This window comes from Pavona decussata, unplaced genomic scaffold, assembly GCF_977016875.1.
Source record: "Pavona decussata unplaced genomic scaffold, jaPavDecu1.1 SCAFFOLD_201, whole genome shotgun sequence".
Taxonomy (NCBI): domain Eukaryota; kingdom Metazoa; phylum Cnidaria; class Anthozoa; order Scleractinia; family Agariciidae; genus Pavona; species Pavona decussata.
Genome location: NW_028145609.1, coordinates 286,702 through 300,000, shown reverse-complemented (window position 1 = coordinate 300,000; position 13,299 = coordinate 286,702). Strand labels below are relative to the sequence as shown.

At 37.9% G+C, this 13,299-nt stretch overlaps 2 protein-coding genes across 2 annotated transcripts in view; one reads left to right on the top strand and one right to left on the bottom strand.

Annotated features, from left to right (window-relative positions):
* LOC146461164 (uncharacterized) overlaps positions 1 to 1,258 on the top strand; it is a 41,744-nt gene extending 40,486 nt beyond the window's left edge. Inside the window, exon 13 of the mRNA XM_085087121.1 lies at positions 1,179 to 1,258. The gene's annotated coding sequence lies outside the window, so the exon portion shown is untranslated. The remainder of the gene's footprint in view (positions 1 to 1,178) is intronic.
* A 3,921-nt stretch (positions 1,259 to 5,179) lies between these two features.
* Positions 5,180 to 12,890, bottom strand: LOC146461163 (uncharacterized). Its single transcript, XM_085087175.1, has 4 exons — positions 12,875 to 12,890; positions 8,769 to 9,166; positions 7,529 to 7,571; positions 5,180 to 6,562 (listed from the first exon to the last, which is right to left on the bottom strand). Exons 1-4 carry the CDS (start codon positions 12,888 to 12,890, stop codon positions 6,315 to 6,317), a joined length of 705 nt encoding a protein of 234 aa, XP_084943301.1. The 3' UTR covers positions 5,180 to 6,314.
* Between the last annotated feature and the right edge of the window lie 409 nt (positions 12,891 to 13,299).

Below are 13,299 nucleotides of genomic sequence, written 5' to 3'. Positions count from 1 at the left end.
TTGACTCCTCGACCGGCACTCAAAATGTCAAGTAACTAAATACTATTCTACAATAACTGTCCAAATTCCCACACGCTGATTGGCTCGTAGACATTGTCTATAAGAGTACAGACAATAAAAGGGACGTTAGATGTAACGCGTGCTCTTTCTCGACGAAAAATATAGCCAATTCCAATTGACAGTTGAACACTTAAGTTTTGAACACTTTATGACGTCATTTTATGGTCTATAAGAGTATAGACTATAGAAAACTGCCGTCGATTTGTTACTTGACTTAACAAAACGATATCAAAATTCAGTAGCATTCAAAAGACGCTTGTAATTCTTCATAGCCTAATTCCAACCAAAGGTGTGAGTTTAAAGAATATTGTGTGTAGACATTGACAGTTGGTGACCCCTGGACCGACTGAATCGAAATTTAAAAACCTTCATTTACCAGAAGACAACTTTTGTAGTTTTTGTATCAGTTGTATTTGTATATATATTTAGTCATTGTAGGTTCAATTGGAAGTTACAGATTTTGTTTACTGGCATTGTTGAGGTAACGAGGTTTAATTATGTTGCAAACACAATTCTAATTTTATTGTTATAAAAATGCTCGGGTCTACTTAAACAACTATTTTCAACATTTCGATACATTTATATATATTTATAGTCAAAGCTTGTTATCTATCACCGAAGATTCAGCGTCTCATAATGGAGTGTTCCTTCTGAATCTCAGTGCAGCCAATTAGTTGATTATCGTGCTATCTTCGAGTGAGAATGTAACTTTTCTCATTGCTTACCATAATCGCAGAATCGACAAATTAAAATATACTCCAGTCACTCAGCTAGAGTATATTTAACAATTATTCCACTCGCGCTTGTTGGATATGAGATGATAGATAGGCAACGAAGCGCGTAGCACCGAGATGGCTATCATCTCATATCCAACAAGTGCGAGTGGAATAAGTGTTTTATTAAGAACAATCAAGGAAAATAGCTACATCTTGCTGATTTCCCTTTGCAAGAACAACCAGAAGAAAATTTAATGGTCGCTTTTTCTGGTGCATGGTATAATGGCTCAAATACCACGGCCTAAGCCAATCAAATCTCTGGAATGGAATTATGCAATGATACAGTTTTTAATAATACATTATATAGGAAGTAACGTTGTCATGAAATCGACTTCATTCCAGGTGTCTCCCACACAACAAGGGACGCTCTGCTGGAGGGGCTGAAATCAAGAGAATTAGAAGGCGCATTAATCGATGTTTTAACAGCGGACCCTTTCATGATGGACTTGAACGATTCCGACTTTGAAGTGGCTAAAATCATACCTAATAAGTTTTATTATGGGATTATTCTAACTGGGGACGCAAGAATCCTCGTAAGACACTTTGAACAATATCTGACGTCAATATCGATTGAAAGTTTATCAAAGCAATCACAACTTACTGTACAAGAAAAAAAGGTGAGCGTTTTACAAGCTTCAAATCTGCCGTAATTAACACAGTTATTCGAGGATTGAAGGACAGAAAAATTTAAGGCCGTGCTTCCTACTGCTACTGCGCGTGCGTTCTTCGCTTCTCGGGATGGATCCCAGATACTCTGATTTCTTAAGGAAGATGCTTACTAATTCAAAGATATTGTTTGCGTGGTAACTGAATATGCGGGAAAGGAATCGAAGGTCTTAGCAAGGGCTTTTGAAATGCAAAAAGAAAATTGGTGGGAGCCACGCATTTTTCAGAGATAATTAAGCAACATTGAAAAATGCGTGGTTACCCCCAATTTCCTTTTCCAATTTCAATAGCCCTTGTGCTTTGCCACATAATCAGTAACCGCGCAAAAATATCTTTGAATTAGTAGGCATTTTCTTTGAACGGCACAAAAGTACTGTTGTATTAAGAGGCACCGTCCTCAATTTTCCTTTTCTCAGTCCGTTTAGTGTTTTGTAACCATTGAAGGATTCGTTCAATGGTAAAAAGCTAACTGTGGTGAGCTAACTGTGCAGGTTCGACCTGGAATGGATGCCACATTTTCATCTTCACAAATTTAACGTTTCTGGATCACGAATTAGACTGTAAACTAACAGGGTGGGATATTTTTTATCTAAGAATTGAAAAGGGTATTAATTGGTTTGGTTTGAATAACTATGTATCCTTCAGCCCCTTCTCCCCCCCCCCCCCCCCCCCCGCAAACAACAACAACAAGAGTTTTCAACTAAGGTAAACAAAAAAACTTGCCGATTCAGAAATGAAAGTTAAAGCTCTTCCACACACTGTATAGTTGAAAAATACAAGTGAACATCCCAGCACCCTTTATGAACGATTTGGTGGGGGAGAGCATTTCACTACAGCATTGAAATGATGTTATTATCGTGCAAATAATGTTATCAATCTGAGGTTGTGGTGATTCGTAGCATAACAAAACACACAGGTTTTGGCGATTCTCTATGATCCCTTAGAAAAGGTCTGTGGCGTTAGTTTAGCCGTGTAGGGCGCTCCAAATGATGCATTACATTTGCATTTTGCAAATTCGCCCTGAGGCAGGTGGGCATACAATAGAACACTAGGTCCCCTGCTAGGTAAACCCACCACCTAACCATTCCCCAACCAACCATGAGAGTATACACACAAAGACCAGACCACAACACCGGGAACTACGTCCCCTACTCTTGGCGAACACTGAGTGGGTTCTTTAACATCCCACAGAGTTATTTACAAACAAGGGTTGTGAGACGGGGCCTACGGCTTATCGTCCTTATCCGAAAAGACTAGAAAGTCTAACCATTTGCAGATGTCACAGCAAAGGCAGAACTTTCTCCTCAGTTATTCAAAGACCCTGAGTGTTGGTCCGGCCGGGGTTTGAACCCACGACCTCTCGTACGGTAGTCCGGTGCTCTACCAGCTGAGCTAACCGGTCAACGATACATTAAGCATATTTTGAGCGTGCGATTTCGCCACAATTTACCAAAACACAGTAATATGTTTCATTCCTTGACCTTGTTTCGTAGGAAAGCCTTCCTCAAGAAACCAAACCGACAAAGTCTACGAAAGAAGAAGTAATTCCATTCTTTGAACCAGGAAGTGTCCTATTCCAGAAAACTATCAAAATCACTGGGATCGCTCTCCTTGTCTGCCTGATCATTGGTTTAGTATATCATGTCATCAGAGTGAGGTTAACATGTAAGCGAGGTAAGTCAATAATGCATTGTTGCGTTGATTTACCGCATTTTCCTGAACTATAAAACTCTCCGTCCAATAATGTCCACCCACCGACTAGAGAAACACTTTCCTTTTGCAAAGATTTTACACGTTTCAAATAAAATTGTCCCTTAAGATTATTTTACTGAATTTAACTGAATCGCAATAGGCATCCTCATCAGCAGAAAAATTAGCGAAGGCAAAATTTATTCGTAACTGTTCCTTGTGTAAATGCAAAATCTGAATTACGTGGCTGATAGTTTTATTTATTTATGTGTTTCCAGCTGCCAAAAAAAAGAATATATAAAAAAGGACTGATCCTAAAGACGAATATTTGGCAGTATAATTTTGGAAGCAGCCATGGGGCAACTTGTGTCGATCATATCTCTTTCGTGGACACGGTGGACTATTCGTTTCATTGCATATTTCCAAATACCATTTTAAAGTGAACTGTCAAAGAATTTTTAAAAGGAATTACACATCAACTTTTTTTAAGGCAATTATCTTAAACTTACTCGAACACTTGAATTCTTTGAATGATGGAGTCCGTTGAATGATGGCCTTCCAAAATAAAATTGTATCTCTTTTAAGCAAACTGAACTGAGTCCAGAAATCCCTAATCCCTTTTATTACTTTCCGCAGATGAACCAAGATATCCACGGCAAAAACTAACTGCGATTAAAGCGGAGATGAGAGAAATTTTGGATGAATTTCACAGACGAATGCATCAAAGATATTGCGCCCTTAGGATCAAACACAAACAACAACTCTTGCAATTCAAACAAATGAAGAGAACTGAGATGATGTAGCTAGTCACAAAAAGTTGTACACAAAGGCCTTTCACAAGGGAACAATGCGCTGCTTAAAAGAAAGTTATGAAGTTTTTTTTTTAAATCTTCAACATAGAATTTTCTGTTCTCTTGACTCAATTGTGAATGAATGATAATCAACACGCCACTGGATGTGTCTGCTTTCAGAAGCTGAGGCCAGATTCAAGAATCCCTCCCAAGGATGCACACTAAGTGCTGTTTCTTGACAAAAGTCTATTGTTGAAATAACAATATCTTCTTGTTAAGAAAAAACTTACTAGGGTTTCGTGAATCTTACCCCTGGTTGTTTATTTACCCATTCCAACCAACAAAGTATGTAACGCCATTTAACAGAAAGCAATAAAATTTCTGATAGATTAGTACGCTTGGACTGACCGCAGACTTTGAAGCATTAAAAGATTGAAAAATGCTGACATATTAAAAGTAAAAGATTTAACTCAACAGTACAAAAAGTTAGTTCAAAGCCATTGATCACAATGTCAACTCTTGACTGAAACTACTCCATGTTTAATGCAGGTGATCGGGAAATATTTCCCCCCCTAAAAAATTTGACATTATTGGGAACACAACTTAGAATTTGTTTAAATTTAAATGTATCGCAGCAAATCCCTTCCTTTTCTCCCGACTCCCAGCCTTATGGCAACGGGTTCCCCTGCCTCAGAAAACTAATATTTGTTTTTTTTATATCCCAGAAGAATAATTGTATTGACAGAGAGTATGAATGCTACTATTCAAATTTTAGACTAGTCACGTTTCCAAAACCCTCACCTTCTTCCTGTTGCTTACCAGCTGAAAAGTCTAAAAAGTCGGCTGTAGAAGCAAGGTTGGTGTAACCAGGGGTGAGTTGCATAAAATTTAACGTCGGGCGTAACTGCTAATGCCCGACCTTCAGTCCAGTCACATTCGGTATTTTAACGTCTGACGATAGCATTTACGTCCGCCGTTAAGTTTTATGCAACTCGTCCGAGATGACTATCTCAAGCGCGCGACTGCTAATTTTTAAAACCCGTCAGTGCTCATGATCAACCTTGCTCTCGTAGTCAGATCCACAGGTCCTTAATATCGTTAACTACACCAGGTGAGTCCTTTTCGTGATGAAAATGTACCCTGGAAACTCTCAAATCCGCCAAAATGTAGCGAACATGCCACTAAACAGAAAATGACCTCAGTAAAGCTGGTAAAACGTCTGACCAATGAAATGTAATTCAGGACCTGAATGACCCGTCAGGGACACAGCTTCTGTAATCTTTCACATGATTAGAGGAAAATATTTTTTTAATAACAGGCTTACATATAGAATGATAAATACTCCGAAAAACATTTTGGCAATTTAACATACAAGCATAGACAAGAAACATAAAGGAATTCGTTATCTTTTAGTTCTTATTACAAGACCATTGTCAAACGTAAAAGGACAAAAAGTGCGCAAAACTTATATAGCTAGAGGGTCACTAGGTTTACATATCTCTTGTTGCCTTTGGCATGGATTGGAAATTTCAAATAGCTTTTGTTCTATTCTAAAAGCAACGCAGTTTATATATTTAGAAACAATACTTCCTTTACACTGTGTTAAGTTAGGTAATGCATGGAGAAAGAAAAAAAATAATTTCTAGTTCTCAGTAAAAGTCCTTTTCCATTTTGGTGTATCCTTAGAAAAGCTCTTTACATTTATAAGCGTTTACAACAGAGTGGCTAATAACGATTAAATATCGCTTGTAATGTTAACAAGCCCTGCTATTTGTCGGAAGAAATGGATAATTGTTCATTTGCATGTCTTATTACAAAACACGAGTACGATGTCTCATTACAATCTAATCTAATCTACAATCTCGGCTTGCTTATAACAATCTTCGACAACGCGTTATTCCAATTTACTTAAGGCACTACAATTTATTACATTACAGTGCGGCCTCTTTTACTCCTTTAGGTTGTGATGATGTTTTCTGAAAATGTACGCACGATGCAATGAGGAGAAAAAAGTATCCTTCCTCCATTCTAACGAGTACATGTATTGGCTTTCAGCGAGTATCAAAGTTTTCAGCAAAGCAAGGTGTCTATACCTAAATTTAAAGTCCACTGTATTATCAACTGCTCACGGATTCACACCTTGCCATGTGAACTTGCTTAATAAAGTTGATGTAAAAGCTTGTTGCACAATGTACGGTAACAGATGCTACACCATGCTGAAAAATTAAAAAAATGTGAACAATTTAAAGGTGTTCGCTGAAAAATTTTTGAAGCTTCAGTAATGACATAACGAAAATAGTTTTCTTACCATTTGGTATTTACGTGGATAAAGTCACCCATTAATTTTAAGAAAAACATGAGGAGGGTAGCCACCATCTCTGGTATTTGAATACGCAATTCTTTTTGATGGATCTGTACATTGGTAACAGCTTCGGCTTCCTTCCCACCACTCCACTCCAGGGCATCCTTCTTTGCACTTCTCTTTGCATTCTTCGGCTGTGGTCTTTGTTTTTCCTAAAGTAACTCTTCCTTGCGCAGTACACCACTGGGGCATTAAATGCAGCCACTTACTGATAGGAGCTAAAAAACGCAACGTAAATAGAATGTGTACACAATAGTTATTATGGTCAATGAGACTACGTTATGAAAGCTTGAAGTTGAGTAGCTTATGGAGTCAGTTGACTGACTAAAAACATAAGGTTCTGTGTCTATTGATGAGGTAGTGTTATCTGAGGTAATCAAGAAATAGGAAAAGATCTCAGAAATGAATGAGCAGATAGAAGGAGGAACGGGTAGGCAGGTGTTGGAGCTGAGGATAATTCAATGATAAGAGCAACATGAATGTCGCTCTGAAAATCCGAGCGTGTTATTGACTGGCTCCTTGGTCATCTTGAACTGCAGTATAGTTTTAATAATCTCCACTACCCAAAAGAGGAACCCACCCTCCCACATTTTCAACTTGGACTGTTCAATAAGAAACTGAATCATGCGTACTATAGATACAGCTGCAGTGTCGGTGCACTCTCAAAGGATGCTCCCCGGTCTCTATGTCGGGAAAAAGGACATATACTCCGAGGACATTCGGCAGATACTCGCCGAAGTCGCTGTTCAATTCAGTTGCGACGGAATATCCGTCGAGTGACGCTCACATGTACTCAAGTGCCGACGGGAATTTCGCTTGAGAGTGGACCGATGTACCAATGTTATTAAAAAAGAATGTATATGATTAGCTGGTTTTAGAAGAAGCGCACCGGGCTACCCCAAGCTGGTTTTCAGGTTCTTTTCTCAAATCAGAAAGTTTTGAATCTGTGAGAAATTCCAGCAGAAATAATCATCGTAAGACGTAACATTTTAGAATTGCAAACGGGCAGATAGCAGACTAGGGAGCAGACGAGTTGAAATCTACTCCATATAGCTCTATCTCAACTGATTGGTTATTAGATATTTTACGGTTTCTTTATTTAGCCGGTAGTCATTAGCTAGTTTTGATCTCCACGAGAAACCGAATATATTTTAATTGTATTTGCTGCTAAGGAAAATACTCACATTGAGGGTCTTGTATACTTTGTTGTGATCCAGCAATTTTAACCTGAAGGAAAACAGAAAGCTAAACATCAGCATCATGATGCACACTTTTGGTAAAAAAAAAAAAACTCAGCTGTCCGGCGGCTAATTTTGACATCGTCTCATTTCTGAATCTGTCCAACTCTAGGTCAATGAATTATTTGTTTTACAGAAAGATATCGATCAATTTATATGTAGGTTGAAAGCAAACGTGTTTCAGAAAAAAAAAAAAACAGTTATAGAAAATGGGAATAATAGAATGTCAATCATATTCCAGCAATATTGCGATTTTGAAAACAAAAAAAGTAACGCGATTTTTTTGACTGAAATTAGGAAAAAGAACTGCTGACAGAATATTAGCTTAAAGTAAACATATAAAAGCAAAAAGTGGGAGAATTAACGTGTTAAACTTAAAAAGATTGGCCGCAAGGTGATTAATGCACAGGTGATCATACACGATATTTTTAGCTTTTCATTTTCAGACCCACGTAATGCCAACAGCTTGTTTACTCGTGAGTTCTTAATTATCATACGTGATCTTCGCAAAGATTAGTTAAACAAGGAACTGCAATACTCGTTTAGGAAAATCCAAATCCAGCTTTTTAGTATTTCATGGTAAATATACTTGTACAATGGACACACTATCAATTTAGATATAGGTGTTAAAAATCGGCCAAACGCGACTGAATCTGACATTGTGGAATCTCGCTTCAATCGAGCTGTTGCAACTTGAATGTTTTTCATGTGCTTGGTACATTTGCTTTCAGATTTAATGGTTTCTTAAATTTCTTGTTTAGGCTGCATAACCTGAAACTGTTTGTTAAATGACTCCTGTCTTCAAAAAATTATATGCATACATGTCCTAGCTTTATAAAGCTATATTATATTATGAAAATGGTGAATCAGATAATTTATTCTGCAGGAAAGTTGAAGTGCTGCCGCGTGAATCGATTGATTTCCAACTGGGCGTTAGCCCTAGGAGGGAAATGAAAAACAATACGACGTTAAGAACAAAATTTTGAGATCATGATGGATTCCAGTTCACAACCTCAAGATAAGATCGACCGTTGCTCTACCGACTGAGCGACGAGTCCAGATAGGAGGAAGTCGTAAGTGATACATTCAACGTATTTCATTATACGCTCCACAGCAAGATGCAGTCGTCTTAAAATTTATCTCACCTTCAAGTATCAAAACTGAACAAATAAGGAAAGATTCTCACCTTTTCAATCAAGTAACATCCTTTCAAATCTCTTAAGTCAGCCTCACTGGAAATATTTTCCATTTGCTGTTTCGAAAGATAGCATTTCTTTTCGGTTGTTACGTAGTTTGCTGTGTTACAGTGCATTTCAGCAGCACAAGCCCGTGTACATAACATGAGATCTTCAGCAAAAGCGCTTGCAATAAAACCCCTGTTGATTGCGCGATCCTCGTAAAGTGAAAAATAAACGCTTACATTTTCAGCACGAACGAATAGAAAATGCAACACTAAGATATATAACGGGGCTGTTTTTGCCGTAATTTGCTGCTCACAAAAATACATTTGCTTTACCCGAACAGGTCTGTTCTGTCTAATATTCATATGCACATTACCAAGCAACTCAGTTGTTTTCCCATTTGCTGGGAATCAAACAATTAACTGTTGAATAATGAATGTTTGCCGAGAGGGCAGGTGGCATTTTTCATTTCATTGAAACTCAAGCAGGTCGTAACTAGCTACTAACGATTTTCACTATAACTAGCACCAATTATTACGTTCTTAATCTGAATATCATTTTGGAATATCATTTTATTGTCAAAAAAGGATAAAAAAGTAAATAAATGGCAAATGATAAAGCGATGTTTGGATTTTTTTTAGCGTTGGATATATAACGATTAATGAACAGAGAATAACGTGTTTAAATACAAGAGAAATAATTTTCTGTTTTTTATACATTCGCGGTATCAATTGTTTTCACATCAGACTTCGTCTTTTTTCAGTGTTTCATCAGTTGCCAGTATTCTTAGTAGACTGTTTAATAAGTAAAATGTCAAAAATGAGAAACAATCAAAGACAAGACGGAACTCACAGTTCTGAAAGCCAAGCTGAAAATTGCAATACGTGTTATGTAATGTAACTTTGAAGGTCTTAGTTAACATCTATGAACAGATGAACAAGGTGCGAAATTGTTATTTCTATGCATTAACTAAATGTCGAATGTCGAGGACAAAGCTTGAATATAGAATAGCTTGATGTAAAGATGTTTTCTTCTAAAATAAAAGGGCTTGAACAGAGCACTCTAAATGAAGACCACTAGTGTAAACATGTTAAAAAGAAAAATATGCATCTGACAAAATAGTCAAAATGTTCTGACGACTGAAATTAATCCTCATTGTTGGTGGTGTACTATTCCACCTGAACGGTTGGAATATTTAAGTAGTCTCTAATGTCTCTTTATACCAAACACTTTTTAATTAGGCGTTCTCTGATAGTTCTTATGGAGTCGTTATAGCATACAGTCAACTCTCTCGTAAGCGACCACCCTTGGTGCACGACAAAGTGGTCGCTTACGGGAGGTGGTCGCTTACGGGAAAGATCAACAAAATAAGCGCAATTTTACCTTAGCAGCTAAATTAGGCAAATAGAAACTAATTTATTTGATTTTTTCACATTTATTCATTCTTCTGATGAAACTTTGTATAACATTTCGGAACAGATCTTTCCCGTTTACCTACAGATCTAATTATAGCCATCTTCTCTGTCTGTAAACTGTTATTATCTGTCAGCAGTCCGGGGTAGCGTCATTAAAAATAGAACTTTTGTCACTTCTAAGTAATGGTTTACTAACGATCATACGTGATTATGTTGGGTGGTCGCTTACCGGAAACAGAAAACAAAAGAATAAGTGTAATTTCTGGCCTAAGAAGTGGTCGCGGTCTCTTAAGAAATTGAGTGGTGGTCGCTTACAAGAGAGCTCTTGAAACAGTTTTTAACTGAGAAACAGAACGGTTGTTTACGAAGTGGTCGCTTACGGGAGGTGGTCGCTTACGAGAAGTGGTCGCTATGAGAGAGTTGACTGTATTGTCATTTGTCCAAACGAAGGGGATTTACAATAGCAAATTACTTCTTACACTAGCGTCTCTAAATTTGTGGAAAATCAAGATGCATACCCTGAATAGCAATTTTGGATATATCTGAGTTTCTGCCGCAAATCAAGGATCTATTCTATTTTAAATGTCGATGCTCTATTCCCCAACTTTTGGCTACATATTATAATCAAAAAGGTTCCTGTGAGCTAACTTGTGAATGCAGAAGTGAATAGTGGCAACCGTAACGCAGTACGCGCATCATACTACGCTACAAGGATTCGTGGACGCCATGCGGGAATGAAGTGTGACCTGAAAGGTATAACACATTGTTCGCGTTGTGTTTGGTTGGCACAGGAATCGAAATATAAATCATATTTAACAAGAAAGCAGTGAAGGCTTAATAAATGGCCTAATTTATTCTGCGTTTATGCCGCATTCTACGCCGCTTAGATCTTTTAGGCGTTCCCCTCAGCGAGATTGATCCCCTTGAATAGTTTGGGGGCATTGCCCTTAAACCTTTTGACATTTTTCGTAGGTTCTGTATTTTTGAAGTAATTTTAAATTTTGAAAATTTTTTGAAGCCTTTGGAGCGGTTACTTTAAAAAGGTGAAATAAACATTTGGTCGGTTCCAAGAAAGACTCAAACCCTGAGATTCTTCTACTCGAAGGGCACACAGCATGCCTTTGCGCCACACATGCACGTCTGCCTTGGCAGAGATTAATTTTTGTAATTAAAAATTATTTCCATCTGTCTGACTATCTGGCACCTGTAGCGCAACGATTTTAACATCTAAATGACTTTGGACCGCCAAAGAAGAATACGCGAATGAGTACGGAACACCCTCAGACGTTTCTCCATCATATTCAGTTTCTCCTTCCATTTTGCGCGAAATCCCTATTGACTTGGACGACAATCTGCTTGAGCCTTTCAGCATGGCGCTATTCTCACCAAAATAAAACGATACGGAGACTATATACATCAGTCGGTTGTTCTTTAGGCTAAATTTCTTTTAATTTTGAACTCCAATAAACGTTTATTTCAATTAAATGAGCTGCGAAACTTGCGCGAGCCGTAAGAATACGCCATATTTGCTGAAAGTTTTCAGCCCATCGAGTGACCAATGGACCGAGCGTATTACATTTTTCCCCACATTTCGATAACTCGTTCATTGCTTATGCGCGCATTCACGAGTTCAAAAGGGGACGATGTTCATATTTATTTTAATTTTTCAATTAAGTTGGTCGAGATTGGAGATTTTTTTTTTCTTGAATACACATACATTCTATTCTCAGAAGATGATTGCGTTAATTTCTGTATAACCTGTATTTGAATTTTCTCTCGCCTGTTGGATCTTTTTGAAATTTTAAATAAAGATTGTTTTTGTTCTTGAGTAACTTCAGTAGCCTTATTGTTGACCACGGCTTATGCCGAGTTGTGGCTTAAATTTTCTTCGTTTGCTGCGGTCTTTATAGGAAATGATTTACTCTACAATTCGTCCAGCTTGTGTTTGGAAAATATTATATGCCGCGACATCACCAGCGCGAGAGCTCTGTGCCCGGGCACTAAAAAAGGACGTTGTTCAGCCTCCTTGGTGCCCAAGGGCAATTGCCTTCTCCTTCGTCAATTTAGCGCCCGCCATTTTGTTTGCTGTATCGTAAGGAGGCATGAGGAAAAACGTGGGAACTGACAAAATCTTGCTCACACCAATGCCCGTGCCCAGGAACGGTGCCCGAGTACTACCTTTGGAGGTAGTGCCCCTGCCCGGGCACGGTGCCCAGATTTTTGCTCCTGCAACGACAAAAAGTTCTGTTTAGAGTAGTGCCCGTGCCAGAGAACCGGGAACGGGCACCTAGTCTGAACGGGACCTTAGTTTCTCAATCAAAGTTTTGCGTCGTTTTTTTCGGTGTAAATTCTCTAAATTTTTATATTTGTCTTTCTTTATAGTAAAGATGGGTAAGTGAACAAACAGGACAGTGAAGAGGATCATTACTATAATTTTATACATCTGTTTGTAGGAATATTGTCAACAGGTGTTGTATTTTTATGTGTTTTTCTCTTTGGTTTCATCATTTGAGAGTAAAATAACCAAGAAAAAAAAATTTGATAAATGATATTTTCTATAACTAGTGTGGTCAACTTTAAGTAACTCAGTGTTAAAAACGGCACGAACAGTTGAATGGTGTCTAATTCTGAATGGCTGGCTACGCTATTTTCCTGTTCCTCATTGGCTCAGCGCAGCGGTCTAAAATATATTTTACCTGCTGAATTCTCCATGTTAGCCCGCAAAATATGCCGTAATGCCCGACGAAATTGTTATAACGGCTCATATACAATGGCTGCTAAGGCAATTAAATCTCTGAAATTGCATTATACATTAATCCAGTTTTTAATGATATAAACTATTTGGGGAATGTTATGAAAGTTGTTTCTACGAGACAACAAGCGTCGGAAGGGTCTTGGAAAGGGAATTCTGAGAGAGATAACGATGGTGAACGGGCTAACACCCAACACAGTCAAGTAACAGTCACTCTGTAAATGAAAACTTTTGAAAATCCCTTGGGTCATATCATCTTGTTTGTTCCCAGTTTTTAAATATGGAATATTACGTCTCGTGACACATTTTAGCAAATAGCGCACACGAGAAAATTTGTGACATTTGATAATCTTTATTAGTACAGCTTGT